General features: G+C 42.7%; 2 protein-coding genes across 2 annotated transcripts in view; one reads left to right on the top strand and one right to left on the bottom strand.

Moving 5' to 3' along the window:
• The window catches only part of PFKFB1 (6-phosphofructo-2-kinase/fructose-2,6-biphosphatase 1), a 724603-nt gene that overhangs the window by 317646 nt on the left and 389017 nt on the right, over positions 1–17940 (top strand). The window lies entirely within an intron of this gene.
• Positions 3463–5665, bottom strand: LOC143805011 (uncharacterized). The gene is made up of 6 exons (XM_077283742.1): positions 5535–5665; positions 5371–5445; positions 5177–5263; positions 4863–5076; positions 4610–4769; positions 3463–4498 (listed from the first exon to the last, which is right to left on the bottom strand). Exons 1-6 carry the CDS (start codon positions 5577–5579, stop codon positions 3481–3483), a joined length of 1599 nt encoding a protein of 532 aa, XP_077139857.1. The 5' UTR covers positions 5580–5665; the 3' UTR covers positions 3463–3480.

Below are 17940 nucleotides of genomic sequence, written 5' to 3'. Positions count from 1 at the left end.
AGGTGAAGGCAATGTAGCCTGCAGGGCTGTCAGCACATAGGGAGCGAGGGGGGAACTGGTATCACAAATCTTGCTGACATCCTCTGCTACATATCACTTTCCTATTAATATCTGTGGAAGCTATACGTGTTAGGAAATATGAAATATGTCCCGTCCGACCAATCACGGCACAAGACACCTATTTATCACGCTGCCGGAGGGCGCTGTGAATGATGATGCACGTGAAATATTACACAGGTAGAGATTCCTCATAGAAAAAAAATATATACATGAATGTATTATAGTCCCCCGCTCACCCCAAGCGGAGGATCCACAGCTATGGCGTACTAAGACTTAAAAGGCATCTCCACCTAAGACTTTTACACGGCGGTACAATAATCCCTATACATGGCATGTTTCTTGGGGGGGTGTTTTTGGGTGTTTATAAAAAAAAATTTTTTGTGGGATCACTTCTATTTTTCAACAGCCACTCTAGGGTACACACAGTATAATTTAAAAGGGTTGCAATTAATAGCACAAGGATGGATAAGTTGGAGATCAGCGGGGGTCCAACTCCTGGGAATGGGGTACTGAGATGCCCCATTGGCATGGAACCATCTACAGTCGTGGCCAAAAAGTTTTGAGTCCGACACAAATTTTGATTTTGCTGCTCCAGTGTTTTTTTGATCTTGTAGTTGGGTGTTTCTATGGTTACCGAAGGACAAGTATAAACATTCCATAAGTTTTTATAGGTTTATTGACAAATACATGAAGCTTTTGTAAAGACTCCATATTTCTAGTTCTGACTCTTAGGCTAGTTTCACACTAGCGTTTACTGCATTACGTCGCAAATCCGTTTTTTTGCCGAAAAAACGGATGCGTCAAAAAATTGAAAAACGGTGACAAACGTATGCCACGCATCCAGCATTTCGACGGATCCGTCGCAAATCCGCTAAACGTTTCCGTCGAAAATACTGGATGCGTTGCATACGTTGCATACGTTTTACCATCCGTTGTATCCGTTTTTCCGACGGATCCGTTTTTAAAAGGGGAGGCTCCCAAAATTTGATTGGCTACTGGAAAATTTGAAAAACTATATAGTACTGTATTTACAGCCCATCTTTGTGGGTTTTAGTTTTGTGGCAGCGATGGAAGGTGTTCTTGGGAGGATTGCTAGTTTGGTTACCGACGTTATCTTTGAGACAAATCGCCTGGATATCATAGTGCGGGAGAAGGAGGCGGCAGCGGAAAGGCGTAGGATGCTTCTGCAGCAACGGAGACGAAGACGAATGTGGATTCATCCGATTAATCAACTACGGATGACCCGGGGTGTCCAGTCCACTCTGTACCTGGAGTTGCGGCACAATCCACACAAATTCCACAACTACGTGCGGATGAGGATTGAACATTTTGATTTTTTGCTTGCAAAACTGGAGGATGTCATCCGAAGACAGGATACAAGGATGAGGCTTGCCATCACACCGGCGGAGCGGCTGATGGTGACCCTGCGGTAAGCCTCTTTTTTTTATTTCATTGCTGATATTGAATGTTATATTACATGCTGCAGAAAATACTGCGCTGGCATATTGCGCACTATTTTCTGCAGCATGTAGTTTTGGTTTTCTTGGCGGACATTCAACTGCTTTATTTAAATGTCATTGCTGATATTGAATGTTAACAGACTGCAGAAAATACTGTGCTGAAATATTGCGTTGCATTTTCTGCAGTTTTTTTTTTTTTTGTTTTTTTTGGGTTTGATGACATGCAACTGCTTTTTTCCTGTCATTGGTCATTTTGAATGTTATATTACATGCTGCAGACAATACTGCGCTGACATATTGCGCACTATTTTCTGCAGCATGTAGTTTGTGTTTTCTTGGCGGACATTCAACTGCTTTATTTAAATGTCATTGCTCATATTGAATGTTAGATAACAGACTGCAGAAAATACTGCGCTGAAATATTGCGTTGCATTTTCTGCAGTTTTTTTTTTTTGGGGTTTTTTGGGTTTGATGACATGCAACTGCTTTTTTCCTGTCATTGGTCATTTTGAATGTTATATTACATGCTGCAGACAATACTGCGCTGACATATTGCGCACTATTTTCTGCAGCATGTAATTTGGGTTTTCTTGGCGGACATTCCACTGTTTTTTTTACACCGGATTCATGCTGGTTTTATTGGGTCTCCTGTCATTTTAAAAAAAATTAACAGTGCCATATTATAAAAAATTGCACAGACAAACAATTTTTAACATTTTTTTTTTTTTTTTTTTTATAAAGTTTCCTAGCTACGGGTGAATCTATGACTTCGCTCCATTATCAGTTCAGGCTGGGCATTTCAACTATCTCTGGAATAGTGAAGGACACATGTCGGGCTGTTTGGACCACTTTGCAACCAGAGTATATCCCCCAACCATCCACGGAAATCTGGTTGCGAAGTGCTGAAGAGTTTCAGCAAATTTGCAATTTCCCTAATTGTGTGGGTGCAGTTGACGGGAAACACATAAGGATTGCGAAACCGGCAGGAACAGGATCGGAGTATTATAATTATAAGAAGTATTTCTCCATCGTCCTTATGGCTATTGCAGACGCCAACTGCAGGTTCCTTGCCGTGGACATCGGAGCGTATGGACGGTCCAACGATTCGCAAGTGTTTAAAAACTCTCCGATGGGTCGTTGCCTTTATGGAGAGAGCTACGATTTCCCGCCAGCCAGACCACTGCCAGGAACAAATGACCCAGCCCTGGAATATGTCTTTGTAGGTGATGAAGCCTTTCAACTGTCGCTGCACCTACTGAAACCGTACAGTAGCCGGAACTTAAACCATACCAAGCGGGTCTTTAATTACCGGCTTACTAGAGCACGAAGAGTAGTGGAGTGTTCCTTTGGCATATTGACGGCGAAGTGGCGAGTTCTGCTGACGGCTATCAAGCTGAAAACAACAACTATAGACGAGGTAGTTAAAGCCTGTGTGGTGCTCCACAACTTTGTCCTGTCAAAGGAGCCCGTTTCTTTGGATGATGAAGAGTTGGAGACCACCTTGTGGGACTACCGCAGCAGCTCGGTTCGCTCTACAAGTTCAGTTACAAGGATGAGGGACCAGTTTGCCGATTATTTTGTCTCACCTGTCGGGCGGATCCCGTGGCAAGACATGATTGTGTAACCTGTTTCCCATGTGTAACCTGTTTCCCATGTGTTTTGGTTATGTAAAAAAAGTGTTTCTGCCCCCCCCCCCAAAAAAAGGCCCAAAAGCGTGGTTTTCTTGCTAGTAAAACCATTATGTTATACCCTTTACATGTCTGGTGTTTGTTTTTATTAAACCTTTTTTTATTATATTACCTTAATAAATCCACACACACACAAAGAGTAGAATTGTAATCCGAATTTTATTTTAACTTTTTTTTTTTTTTTTTTTTTGTTTTGCAAAAAAAATATATATATATTTTCCAACATTTTTATAGAAAAATTAGAACATTTTTTAGAATCTTATTTACACACTTTACAAATTTTCAAAGTGTTGGGTGGAGATATGAGAGGAGGATGTGCCGGAAGGTTGGACCACGTCGATAGGTGGGGAAACCCTACTTGTTTGGGGTGCAGTGGAAGTGGGGGTTAAACCAAGAGGCTGACCAGAGGGGGGTGGTGTTGGGGTAGGTGGAAGAGAAAAGTTCAGTAAGGAAAACATTGGGGAAGTAATTTGGTCTAGGGGCCGGGATTGTTGTGGGGACTGGGTCGGGTATTGTGACTGGGTAGGGTAGTGGGAGTGGCGTGGGGTTTGGTAATGGTGCTGGTGTGGGGATTGGAGCTGGGTTTGGTAATGCTGCTGGTGTGGGTATTGGGGCTGGGTTTGGTAATGGGGGGTATGGTGTGGAAATGGGGCCTGGTGTGGAATTGGAGTGGAGGTGCGGTGAGGTGTGTGGGTCGATTCATTAATGGCCTGCAGTGCAGCATTATGGCAGGTATTCATTACCCGCATCTGTTGCTCAAAAGAAAGCTTCTCCATGCTCATGAGCATGGATTGGAAAAAAAGGTTGGCCGGATCGGGACTTACAGCTGAATGCAGCCTATCCAAGCGACTGCTGGTTTCCTGGCTTGTTTCACTGATGCGTGATTGCACCATGTTGAAACCAGCAGTCACTTGCTCTCCCAAAATTTTGAAAGAGCCTTGGAAGGATGCATTCAGGTGTAAGAACTCAGGAGCATAGCTCCTTTCCTGACCCCTCTGGCGCTGCCGCCACGAACCTAATGGTGGTGTCGAGGTGGCAGGATCAGAGGGGTGGGGTAAAGGGAACGCTAACTGTTCAGCATCAGATGCGAGCAATGAAGCCTGCAATAATGCTCCACTGCTTGGGGCGGATGAAGTGGAGGGGACAGAGGGGTCAGAGGAGAGGACAGAGGGGTCAGAGGAGGGGACAGAGGTGTGGGGCCTACCGACGTGGCCCTCAGTGGCGGACTCAGGAGGGATCGCTCCAGAGGGCGCAGAGGAAGATGCAGGCGCCCGGTGGCTGGAGAAGGTGCTGTGAAAGAAAAAACAAATGAAATTAATACATTGGAATGAAAAAGCCCTGACTGAAAGCAAACTAAGTAGACAGGTTAACATGGTTATTAGTGGGCTGTAGAATACTTACACTCTGCTTAGCATTGTTCGCCTCAGGAAGGAGAGGGCCTGGCCATATTTATATTTGCTCCTCTTCCTTCCTGCAGAGCCACTCGGGGCCTTCATCTCATCATTGAATTCCCTCTTAAAGCGATCCCTCAGTGACCGCCACCGCTTCCTAATCTTTCCAACTGTGAAGACAAGAATCAAAAGAAAAAACCAAAAATTGGTAAATGCAATACATTACAGTCAGCTCAAAACATCACTGGAAAGTGAATACTTACCTAGTTTGCTCTGCTGCTGAGGATGAAGGCTCTCCCGCCTTGGAAACAGGTTGCGACACACTTCGTCCCAGAGCCGACGGGTGACACCGGTATCAGCATGCCTGCGGTCAGCCATGTTCCACAGCGGCTCCCGCTCGCGAACCTCCTCGATGAGACAATCGATGTCAATGTCATCATCATCATCCTCCTCTTCTGCGGGAGCACGCTGTGAAGCCTGTGTCAAAAAAAAAAAAAAAAAGGAAAACAAACAAATTAGTACACTGAAATACTAAAGTACCAATAGAATCCCCCTCCCCCCCAAAAAAAAAACTCACTGATGGCCGACCGTGGCGACGAGTCCGCCGACTCTGGGACTGTCTGGGAGAGCCTTCAGCGGCAGCAGCAGGAGCAGCAGCAGCAGCCTGAAATGAAGGAAACAAATTCTCAGTTAAGGTAGGCAGGTGTTTAGTAATCTGTTTTGTGTATGGTGCAGTGTGATGTGCGAAGCAACTGTTTCACCACTACTTACACTTGGTTCCTCCTCCACTTGCATCTCTCCACCCGTCTCGCCCCCTTCTGACAGCTCCTCATCTGATTCAGCTTCCTGTTGAAACATAATGTATGCATGTAGTTATCCATAAAAATTTAATTTAAAGAAATTTAAAAAAAAAAAAAAATTTTGTGTTAACTTACCGATACACGCTGTTGCTGTGGAGGAGGGCTGTCAGAAGAGGACATCGTTTTGTGGTCCTGGTGGGCAGTGGCTGTGTCCTGGTGGGCAGCGGCTGTGTCCTGGTGGGCAGTGGCTGTGTCCTGGTGGGCAGCGGCTGTGTCCTGGTGGGCAGCGGCTGTGTCCTGGTGGTTCTGTAAGTTAAAGACACACTTGCAATCTGCTCGACACATTGAAGTAGCAGATTGGGGTCTTCAAAACTTACTTCTAGCTCTTTAGCTGTGGTCCTGGTGGGCAGCGGCTGTGTCCTGGTGGGCAGTGGCTGTGTCCTGGTGGGCAGCGGCTGTGTCCTGGTGGGCAGCGGCTGTGTCCTGGTGGTTCTGTAAGTTAAAGACACACTTGCAATCTGCTCGACACATTGAAGTAGCAGATTGGGGTCTTCAAAACTTACTTCTAGCTCTTTAGCTGTGGTCCTGGTGGGCAGCGGCTGTGTCCTGGTGGGCAGCGGCTGCGGTCCTGGTTTATCTGTTATATGTATAATGGATCTATAGTTAGACCACCCCCTGAACTAGGTAATGTTCAATGATAAACACCCTACTAAAATGATGTCAGAAATGTTCATACAGGTGAACACCAAAACCCCCCCAAAAAGTTGCACGTTATACCATTCATTTCCATGTCCCAAAAAACAAAATTTTTTAATGTTAACACCATGAAAAAATATATTTGACACATTTTATTTAAAATAAATAACCTCTCCCCCCCCCCAAAAAAAAAAAAAATACTTTACAGGTTAACCTTTATTAAAAAAAATGAGCCCTCAACCAACCCTGTATTGCATGTGTAACCATTGGTACATACACCAGTTTTAAATTTACCTTTATGAAATAATACTACGGACATTTTTTTAATAAACATTTTATTATAATTTTTTTTTTGCACTTTTTTTTTTAAAAATCACAAGGAGCTGACATGCTCTTTATTTTAAATACAAGTACTTCAACTGCAAATGGTTATAACTGTAATAAAAAAAAATTCAACACTTTTATTAAATAGAAAAACCCCACACTCACACATTCAAACCACAAGCTGCACACCGCTAGACTTTTTTAAAAAACACATCAGATTTAAAAAAAAAAAAAAAAAAAAAAAAAAAAAATTTAAACCACATGCTGCACAGACCACTATACAGTCAATACATCAGAAAAAGGCAAATAACCAATTATACAGCATGGACAAATGCACATGCCATCAACAAGACGTACCCAAAAAACATGCATGGTATGTGTCCACATTCAGGATCGCATCAGAATTTGGGCAGGATTTCCCATCAGTATTTGTAAGCCAAAACCAGGAGTGTAAAAATTAGGTAAAGTATAATACGAAAACAGGCACACTTTTGCTTTTATCACCCACTCCTGGTTTTGGCGTACAAATACTGATGGAAAATCCTGACCACATCCTGATGCAATCCTGCACATGGACACATACCCTCCCACATGAACAGGCATAAAATTGGCAAAGGCATAATATGGTGCAGGCACATGGTACAAAAGCACACAGCCGTCCAAAAATGCACACATACACATGCACGCACATAGCTTTATGCAAATACACATATGTACAACAAAGGCAGAAAGGTGAAACCAATCAGAAGACGCATACACACACACACATACAAAAGGCTGACAATCCTTTGGCTGAAGCAGCAGGTCTTCACAGTGGCTGGCATCATGGTGGATCTGGACTCTAGCATGGCACTGGCTGGTGCAGGACGATGGCAGGCCTCAGGTTCTCTTCAGGTTTTAAGCTCTTGCTGTAGTCAGTAGTACCTCATACACACAGAAATGCACAGGCACACAGATGCACACTAAAATTGCAATACTCACACTGGCTATGGTGGCTGGAGTCTTGTAGCAGGATGTCTGGAGTCTTGTGGCAGGATGGCTGGAGTCTTGTGGCAGGATGGCTGGAGTCTTGTGGCAGGCTGGCTGCAGTCTTGTGACAGGCTGGCTGGGGTCTTGTGCTTGGCTGGGGTCTTGTGGCAGGCTGGCTCTTGCTGGCAGGCTTCTTTGCTTCTCTGTGTCTTGCTGGCATATGTGGGGTTCAAGGCCCAGGCCAGGTTTATATAGATTTGGGGGTGTCTGACCAATTGGCAACAAAATACTTCTTCTGAGCATGCTCAGTGTAAAAAAAACGTATTGCAGCGCTGCATTGCGTCGTACGACGTGTCCCGACGCATCCGTCGCTCATAGGCTTCCATTGCAGCCAACGACGTATGCCGCAGGATGCGTCGCGACACGTTTTTTAGGCGGAGACAAAAAACGTTACAATCTACGTTTTTTTGAGACGACGTGTCGCCAAATTTCGACGCATCCGTCGTAAAACGTACACGACGTATGCCAATCCGTCGCCATACGTCGCCAATACAAGTCTATGGGAAAAAAACGCATCCAGCAAAAAGTTTTGCTGGATGCGTTTTTTCTGAAAAAAGACGTTTTGAAACGTAATGCAGTTAACGCTAGTGTGAAAGTAGCCTTATTTCTCCAGACTTCTGCCCTTCGTCCTGGAGGCTGGATATCGGCTTCTGGGACAAATCCCGGCTGATGACCGCCCTTTCTTGTCCAATCAGAGCTTGTAGTTATCACAATTTCTGTGTCCATTCGATAGTTTTTGAGGAATGATCAGTTTCTCAGTAGGATTGAGATCTGGGTAGTGTCCGGGCCATGGACCCAAAATGTCAATGTTTTGTTCCCCGAGTCACTAAGTTATCACTTTTGCCTTATGACATGGTCTCCATCTTCCTGGAAAAAGCATCGTCACCACATTGCTCCTGGATCATCGGGAGAAGTTGCTCTTGGAGGAGGTTTAGATCCCATTCTGTACTCATGGCAGTGATCAAACTCATGAGTGAGCCCCCTCCATGGATGAAAAGCCCCCGCACATGAATGGTCTCACATGGTATCGATCACCTTTTCTTCTCCGGCCACCATTCTTCCAGATAGACCAAACATTCTGAAGTTTCGGACCCTGACCATTTCTATGGATTGGTCCTTAATATAAAAATCCAGAACAACCTTTTGGTGCCATTTTTTTTTTTACTTAAAAACATATAATTGGGGCTAAAATATATATATATTTTTTTCACTTGGGTTTCATTAAAAATGTTGCACTGTTTGCCATCTTTAGCCTCGGTGTTGCAGAATGAGTTAACTGGGATTCCGCCAGTCGGCCTACTAAGAAGGTCTGACGGGCAGTTTGTATCTCTTTTATCTGACTTTTTCTGAGCTCCTCTCAGCTGATTTATGACCACTGTCCATATCACGGTAGAACTTGCAGGAAAACGAGTCTGCGAAAGCAAAACTGCAAATTTTGTAAAGAAATCCGATTGAAGAGATTACTTTTAGCCCCAAATATATGCATTTAATAAAAAATAAGGACCCAAAGGCGGACAACCCCTTTGATTATGGGGGGCACCCGCCTGCCCCAGCCTGTCAGCGTCATAGACTTTGAATGGATAGGTAGGGCAAATTCTTGAGTCTTCGGTCTTTAGAACTGGGGGGAATTAAAGAGTGTGGTCTTCCTTTCTGGTGATCAGGGTGGGCCGATCTACCGTTTATTATGTATCCTGTAGATGCTTTATACGATTTAGGCTGGAATACCCCTTTAAGGATATCTGCAGATGCCAACAACCTCAGAAGGAAACTGGTGGCACATTTGGATCATGAGCTGCTGGATGAGGAACCTTGGTCTTCGTATTGTTTGATCTCACTTTCAGAATTTTAGATCACTTGCTCAACTTTAATTTCTTAATTTGGTCACCTACGTGTCATGGCTTGTAGCGTCAGATCTTTAGGACATACAGTATTTTCCTATCTTATACTGATGGGACTATAAGGTTGGTTACACCCTGATGGCTCCAGGGTTAAAATTGTGATTTAAATTCCTTCATGATGTACTCCGTCTTCGTAATTAATTATTTTTACTTGGAAACTTGAAAAGACGTTATAGTATAATGAGTGCAGCGCGGAGAAGGGCTACAAAGAACAAGTCCAGCTCTGGAGGACTCAACACGGAAGGCTCAAGGCTTTCAATAGGCCTCCTGTAATGCTTTATGCCTCCTGCGGAGGAGCTGTTCAGAAAGTGAATACTCTTTAATCAGCTAATGAGCAAATGATCCTTCTTGAAAATTGATTATACAGAGCAGCTAATCCCTTTATATTGATAGTCGCCACCACTACACAAGAGGAAAGCAAACATTGTGTTTCCTTTTCATTTTTTAAAGGGGCGTTTCCATGCAGAGTCAGCACTGACTGGGCAGCGTCAGAGCGCGTTGGGATATTTCTCAATGACAACGAGCTGTCAATTTTGTCCATACATCATATATCAGAGGGACAATACCGTTTACACTAAAATTAACATTTCATATGCCAGATATGACTTTCCGTAGCCCCTTCTACTTGAGCAGACATATCAAGCCACTTGCACCTTGCATAGTCACATCCTTACCGAGGCGGTGAGAGGCACTTCAGCCGACTTGTCGTAATAAGGGACATACTCAGGTATTTTGGCGTTTCTCAATCTGTTGAAGTTCTGGCATAAAGAGGAGATTGGAACAAAGGTTATCTCTCTCTAGAAATTTCTGAGAAAAGAGGCGAAACAAAGACTCTCTCTAAGGAGAGAGTGAGGTGAGAGAATCCAGCGAGCTGGCAGCGGTCCCTCCTTATCAGTCTCCTCTGGAGGGTTCATCAGTGATGAGGGGCCGGGGGTTTTGGGTTTCAGGTGCCCATGATAAGCTACGTTACTTGGTCTGGAAAACACATTGAATTGCACCCATCCTTGATTCTGCACTCCCGAAACCAAGTATCCTTGTGAAAGATTCTGGATATTTAAGACAGAAATTTAAAGAGTTGGTCTGAGATTAGAAAATAGTGCTATTCACATGAATAGAGATAAGCTGTAATACCAGACACAGCCAATAAACAAGAGTGGTGCTGTTCCTGGAAAAAAAAAATTAATGTAACTCTATAGCGATTGGAGCTTTATTTTCTTTTTTTTTTTTTTGAAATTCTTTATTTAAGTTTTCAATAAACATAAGAAAAACATGTTATAACAAACATAAGCTCTCGTGACAGAAATACAGATGGTTTGTTGCTGTATAATAAGTTCATAAAACAATCAAGAGAGACTGTATTAACAATATATACTCGTTAGATAATAATAACAGTTGAGCATACAAAAACAGAAAAAACAAACATTTCAGGACTATAGAAACTAGCCTTAGGTATCAATATGAACTATATAAGAGAATTTGTAAGGCTAGTAGGTGTGACAGGAAGGACTAAAATATCGCAAGTAAAGTTGTTATCAAATTGAAGAGGAGGAATGTAGGCAATGTGCAAAAAATTGTTGCGAACATGGCGGCGGGTCGGTCATTGCGTCTTGACACTAAAATTCGAGTTAGGGGGAATAGAAGGAACTATTGGTAGGGAATTTGAAGGAACAGACTTCAATTTAGATTTCTTATCCTAGAACTAGGAGTGGGGGATGAAAAAGAAACCCAAGGCAGCCAAGAGGCACTAAACTTCTCGTGGGTTCGTGTCTCCCAACTGGATAATTCCTCCAAGCGATAAAGGTCTTGAACTTTAAGGGTTCATTCGTTGAACGATGGAGGGGTTGTTTTTCTCCAGTGCATTGAAATCAAATGTTTTGCAGCTGCTAATAGGATGGGTAGTAAGCCGTGTTTCTTTGGGTTAAAGGAGGAGGAAGGGAGGGAAAGCAAAACATCTTGAGGAGCTAGGTCTCGATCCATTAGGCCCATACTATGGAGAGATTTGTTTATGTCTGTCCAGAATTGCTTTAGTTCCAAACAGAACCAGAAAATGTGAGCTAAGGAACCCACGGATCGAGAGCATCTCCAACACAGCGGGGAATCCACCAGTCCCCAATGAAACAGCTTTTCTGGGGTTCGGTACCACCTAGATAGGATTTTAAATGAATTCTCTTGTAGTAGGATACACCTGGAGAACCCGTGAGAGTTGGCAAGCACCTGTTGGGTTTCCTGGGCGGACAATGTCACCCCCAACTCCGTTTCCCAAGAGGAGAGATATAAAGGCTTAAATTGAGTTGGGCTTTTGAGAAGGTTTGCGTAAAGTTTAGAAACCAGTTTGGTGATTGGGGATTTCAACTTCACTAGTAAATCGAGCCAAAGCCAATCTGATGATTGACTCACCTTGGTTCTAAAATTCGTCAAAATACGGCATATGTGATATTTTTGGAGGAAGTTAGTAGGTTGTTTTGTGGCTTTGATTGGCCAATTATCTTTGCAAGGTACTTTATTTGATAGAAATTGAGAAATTGGGGCTTCTGGAAGAGATGCCCAGAGTCCATATATGTCCTCATATGTAGGGTCTACCAACCATGGAATTATCCCAATCGGAATACTGTCTAGAAAGTGACAGTACGGGAGCTGATTTGGTATAAGGGAGCGTCTTACAAATAAAGTATTATGTAGGATCTCATCAAGTTTTTTATGTGGGCAATTAAAAGACGACCAGAGATAAAGATTTGGAGCTTTATTTTCTGATAGACCTTCAAATTCTTTGCACAGACACGGTCTATAGTTACATGATAAAATTCTAGCTGTCTGCAGTCACCACTAGGGGGAGCTTTCTGCATACTGGTAATACATTGACCCTAATATTAAAATAATATACAATGAGCTCCCTCTAGTGGTTGCTGCAGGTAGCAAGTTTTTATGTTATTATTTAAACTTATGACCCACATTTGAATTTTTCACAAATTGCACAAAAATGAGCAACTTTATCTAACCATTTTCCAAATATGCCTGGGAAAATGGGCACAGATTTGAAGTTGACGACATCATCTCTGAATTTAATAATTAAAAAAGGCAAATAATGTGGTCAATTTTGGCCCTCTCATAAATTATATTTTCGCACAAATTTTTTACGGACACATTTTCATACATTTGGCGCAAATTAAGAAATACCAATATTAGTAAATATGAGCAAACATCTATAAAGATATATATAAAACTTAATTAACGCATCATTTAGGAATTTGGCACAAATCTACGCCCTTCCATAAATGTTATTTTTGAACACATTTTTTATGGACAAATTTTCATACACTTGGAGCAAATTAAGAAATACCAGTATTAGTAAATATGTTCCAACACCTCTAAAAATTAATTAATTGGGATTATTTGTTGTTGTTCTACTTATTACCTTGGATACACGGTTCATCACAGGTGAGCAGTTATTCACCTGGCTTACTTCTCTATCAGATTTATTGTATCACCAAAACTTGTGCCAACAACGATAATGATGCTTATAAAATGTTTGGGTGGATTGCTCGACTTTCCGACATTTTTGCATATCACATCAAGGATCTATTTGCTGTCACAGTTATGGAATTTGACATAAATAGTAGTGGTGTAACGTCGGCCTGTAGGAACTTGAAAAGGAAGTTCTTCAAAAATGTATAGTTTACCCGAATATATTTAAGGATCTGCTAATTATTTTGTCACGGATTTATGATTCATTTCATCACTGCAAGAAGTTAAAGTGGACAAGTCCTTATCCATAGATAGCAAAGTACAGGGACAAATCCGAGCTTAAAGCAACATTATATATAAAAAAAAATCTAAAAACAAAAAATGACAAAAAATGATTTTAATAGATTCATTTTGAAAAAGTAAAATATTATTGTTCATGCACATAAATGTTTTATTAGTGTGGAATTAATTTGTAATAATGGTTTTATACAATCAAATGTGCAAATCATGAGTGTTTTTTTAAACAGGAAGTGCTACGTACCTTGAAGAAGCAGAGTCAGGCGAAACTCCGAGTCATGAAGATGACCAGTTGGAATTGGAGGTTATATGCAGATTTAAAGTGCTAACCATTACAGATAGAGAGTGTCAGTTGTAACATATATAGAATATCTTTGTCTAAACTGTAATATATTATATACACCTGAGGAAGTATACAGTATATTGTTTCTCTTCCTCCAGAGGGGGCTAAAGCTACTTTTGTGGCTAGCTAGGAGCAGGCAAACTACTCAATGAGCTCCAAACAGAAGACTAAGGGAGCCAAGAAATAAAACCAGTTGCATTTGCGATGGTGAGACAGAGATAACACCAACATGCAATGGTGGCAGGGATCAGAGATGACTCCAATCCTGGCCATTTAACACCTTAGATGCCTCAGTCAATACCATACATAGCATCTACGTGGTTATACATATGGAAGAAACTTCTTTTGTCACCTAATAATCTGTTCTGGGCAAGATCACAGTATTCCAGTATGTTCATATGGTAGCTGGGGTTCTAACGATGTTTAGTTCCACCACCTCACTACATTTAGTAGAATCAAGCTGGAATAATAAATTGCTATAAAAAAGTATGAGCGATAAGTCTCAAGGATTTTCAAAGTCCCAAGGTGGAATATACACTGCTCAAAAAAATAAAGGAAAGACTTAAACAACAGAATATAACTCTAAGTAAATCAAACTTCTGTGAAATCAAACTGTCCACTTAGGAAGCAACTCTGTTTGACAATCAATTTCACACGCTGTTGTGCAAATGGAATAGACAACAGATGGAAATTATTGGCAATTATCAAGACACGCTCAATAAAAGAGTGGTTCTGCAGGTGGGGACCACAGACCACATCTCAGTACCAATGCTTTCTGGCTGATGTTTTGGTCAGTTTTGAATGTTGGTTGTGTTTTCACACTCGTGGTAGCATGAGACGGACTCTACAACCCACATAAGTGGCTCAGGTAGTGCAGCTCATCCAGGATGGCACATCAATGCGAGCTGTGGCAAGAAGGTTTGCTGTGTCTGTCAGCGTAGTGTCCAGAGGCTGGAGGCGTTACCAGGAGACAGGCCAGTACACTAGGAGATGTGGAGGGGGCTGTAGGAGGGCAACAACCCAGCAGCAGGACCGCTACCTCAGCCTTTGTGCAAGGAGGAAAAGGAGGAGCACTGCCAGAGCCCTGCAAAATGACCTTCAGCAGGCCACAAATGTGCATGTGTCTGCACAAACTGTTAGAAACTGACTCCATGAGGATGGTCTGCATGCCCGACGTCCACAGATGGGGTTGTGCTCACACCCCAACACCGTGCAGGACGCTTGGCATTTGCAACAGAACACCAGGATTGGCAAATTTGCCACTGGCACCCTGTGCTCTTAGATGCACAAAGGGGACTTAAAAATCCTCCAGAAAATTGACAAAAAAAATCACAGAGAAAAAAGCAGAGATGGTTAACTGCTGAAGCCTCCAAACAAATGCACCAGCAGGGCGCATCGGACCCGATAAATGATGGCAACAACACAGGTGCAAAAAATACCGATGAAACAACCACTTTCAATCCAGTATTGGTTGTTTGGCATTAGTGCACAGAAAGATAAACGATAATATTCTGTATGTGGCATTGTTCACACAAGCAATGCAGAGCATCTGGTCTACAGCCTATTACTAACGCACATACAGGCGGGCTGCCCAGTGCTACAAAATTCATGCTGTGTGAATAGAGGCCTACAGTTTACAGAGCCATCTTGGTCCGCCTGCGCCCTGCAAGATAAAGTGCAAAAAAACCCACATATCAATGTATGTAAGGTATTATTTCATATTGGGGCCTCAATACGTAAGCCGGCAACCCAAGTCAAGCGTCCTTACATTTTTGCCGGTCCTAACGCTAAACATTGAGTAAAAGTCCTCTTTGTGCGTCTGTGAACTCTACTCCAACCACTTAGCTTTAGCACTCAGCAAAGGAAGACAAATCTTTCACAGGCAGAGAAAAGGTCTGGCCAGTTTTTATAGGAAGAAGTAATGACCAGATCAGAAGCAGCTGGAATGGAGCTGCATGTTTCTGACCAGCATAGAAAGGGTCGTTCAGAATTTCTTCTATTCTCTTTCCTAGAGGGGCACCCTATTAGAGCCAGGGCAAAATGGGAGGCTGACCTGGGGGTGATTGACAACAATTGTTGGGACTCAATATTGGAGTATGTGCCCAAGATCTCGATGAGTGAGCCTGGGAGGTTGTCACAATTATTTGTTATCCATAGGGCTTACAGAACTCCGGACATGTTATTCAAAGCTGGTCTGAGACCTAATTCGGAATGCCCTAGGTGCTCACAATCCGAGGTGGGCATCCTCCATATGATGTGGCAATGCCCCAGGCTGTCCTCCTTTTGGATTGTGGTACTGAATAAGGTGGGATTGACATATAACTGCTCTATGCCACGGGACCCTTTGGTATGTGTTTTGGGCTACGTAGAGGAGATTGTAACTGGTAATCTGTACAAAATGGTTATTGCTAGATTGCTGTTTATTGCGCGAAAGCTGATTGCTAAATTCTGGATTAGGGAAGAGCCACCAACGAGAAGAGACTTTATGACGCAAGTGGATCACATTATCGCTCTGGAGAGGAGCATTTACCTTAAGAGAAAGAAGATGGACCTTTTCAGCAGGTTGTGGAATCCGTGGCTCGAATCAACGTGATTTAAGTGACTCTGTTTCTGTTCCTGGGTTCTCTGCCCTCTCGGGGGCAATACCGACAAGTCATCTTCCTTTTCTTGTATAACTATGTACGATGTAGCAAACTGGGGTGGTTTTTGTCAGGTCTCTAAGGTTGGGGGGGAGGGGATGTGGGAGTTGGGTTTGGGGTTTAAAAATTTAAAAAGTAAAATACATATGTGTACTGCTTACAGTAACGTAATTTCCATGTATTACCCTTACTGTTTAATAAAAATATGTTTTAAAAAAAAAGGGTCGTTAACCTCTTCAGCACCAGAAGATAATCCATTTAATATGGGACACAAATCACACCATCTCTAAAGATGACCTGCAATTACCCGACCATCTAACTCCAGGTCTTCCAGGGGGACGTGACACCCCCGAGACACTTTGGCACCCCCTATGGTAGATTAGGACACACTAGGGTACTCCAAAGCAGGCCACTGATAAGCGGGGGTGCCAGTGTCCACCATATAGGGTGCCAATCTCCGCTTAAAGTCAATGACTGAGTAATTAGGTGTCCAATAGGGTGAGCGAGGCATTACTTCTGCACCTTCTGTATATATGTTTATAGTGTTTTTCTGTTTCTTTGTCTATTTAATGGGCTGTCAGTCCAATTTTTTAAAAAATGTATAAAAGTATTTATTTTATTGTATTGTTTGCACGTTAAGTCAATATTTGAGATCTCTATGATCTTTATATTGTAAACATTTTTTTTAATCTATTTTAAAAAATAAAAACCTCATCCCACAAATAAAAAAAAGTCCACAAGGTGACGTAAGAGAGAAAACAAAAAAATAAGGTTGTTGGGAAAAGGAAGAAGTAAATAAACCATGAAGTCCAAACTCACTGCGGCAGCAAGGGGTTAAGGCGCAGTTCACAATAAGGAGTTTTGTCACATAGCTCTACAGTTACGGACCAGTCATATGACACAGACATTGGCAGCGCTCGTAGCGCCATCTACGGACTGAACGTGGGAGTACACAACAGCTGCCCTAAAGAGGATTAGTATTGCTGGGATGAGCTAGTTTTACATTTCATGGGAACGGACACTATTTTTCCCAACGTAAATATGGTTTTAAGATATTTAGCAGAGTGAGAGGGGCTGTGCAGGAGAAGGGGCTGTGCAGGAGAAGGGGGCGCACAGGAGAAGGGGGCGCACAGGAGAGGGGGGCCGTGCAGAAGGGGGCGCACAGGAGAGTGGGGCTGTGCAGGAGTAGGGGGCGCACAGAAGAGTGGGGCTGTGCAGGAGTAGGGGGCGTACAGAAGAGTGGGGCTGTGCAGGAGTGATTATCACCACCAGTCTCAATAGTATCTGCATTATTACATTTCCGGCAAATAGATGTTTTTCCGTAAGATGAAGTTATACAAGTTTCCAATGTACTTTATCAGTTTCTTCATTTTCAAAACCTCTGCTTGCTGTAATTGAAAATAATAATCGTAAAATTGTAACAATCCCTTGTATCCATTTAGATTTTTTTTTTTTTTACTAAGTTCCTAAATTGGACTTTTACTTGCCCGACTGCTGAATGAATATCCTGCAATACTTCTGTACTACGGGATATTAGACTTGTCAGTTTTACACAGACGCTTCGCCCGTTAGATTCTGCTTAAGGCAGTACCCTACAGGCCACCGTAGCTGGCTCTCCCCCCACCTCCATTACTTCATCTCGGGTGCCAATAGGTTTAAAGAAGGATCTCCCTCCCTACCATTTATATCCCACTGTCACTATCGAGAGAGGTATCTAAGGGCTTAAACGGCTGCAATTGATGCGAATACCGATCCTGGCCATTGCCGTAGGGTGTCAGCTGAGGAATGTGCTGGCGCCATTCATAGCAATTTGCGGGAAGTCACCTTCCACTGAAGTCCTCCCTCTCCATATT

The sequence above is a fragment of the Ranitomeya variabilis genome, chromosome 2, assembly GCF_051348905.1.
Source record: "Ranitomeya variabilis isolate aRanVar5 chromosome 2, aRanVar5.hap1, whole genome shotgun sequence".
NCBI classification, from domain to species: domain Eukaryota; kingdom Metazoa; phylum Chordata; class Amphibia; order Anura; family Dendrobatidae; genus Ranitomeya; species Ranitomeya variabilis.
This window is presented reverse-complemented; position numbering and strand designations above follow the sequence as displayed.

Excerpts from the sequence above, each read along its gene's own strand:
- LOC143805011 (XM_077283742.1), bottom strand. The coding sequence starts at position 5,579 with ATGTCCTCTTCTGACAGCCCTCCTCCACAGCAACAGCGTGTATCG. Across the intron at positions 5,264-5,370 it reads AAGTGGAGGAGGAACCAAGT|GCTGCTGCTGCTGCTCCTGC; the intron begins GTAAGTAGTGGT and ends CCTTCATTTCAG. Across the intron at positions 4,770-4,862 it reads TCAGCAGCAGAGCAAACTAG|TTGGAAAGATTAGGAAGCGG; the intron begins GTAAGTATTCAC and ends TTGTCTTCACAG.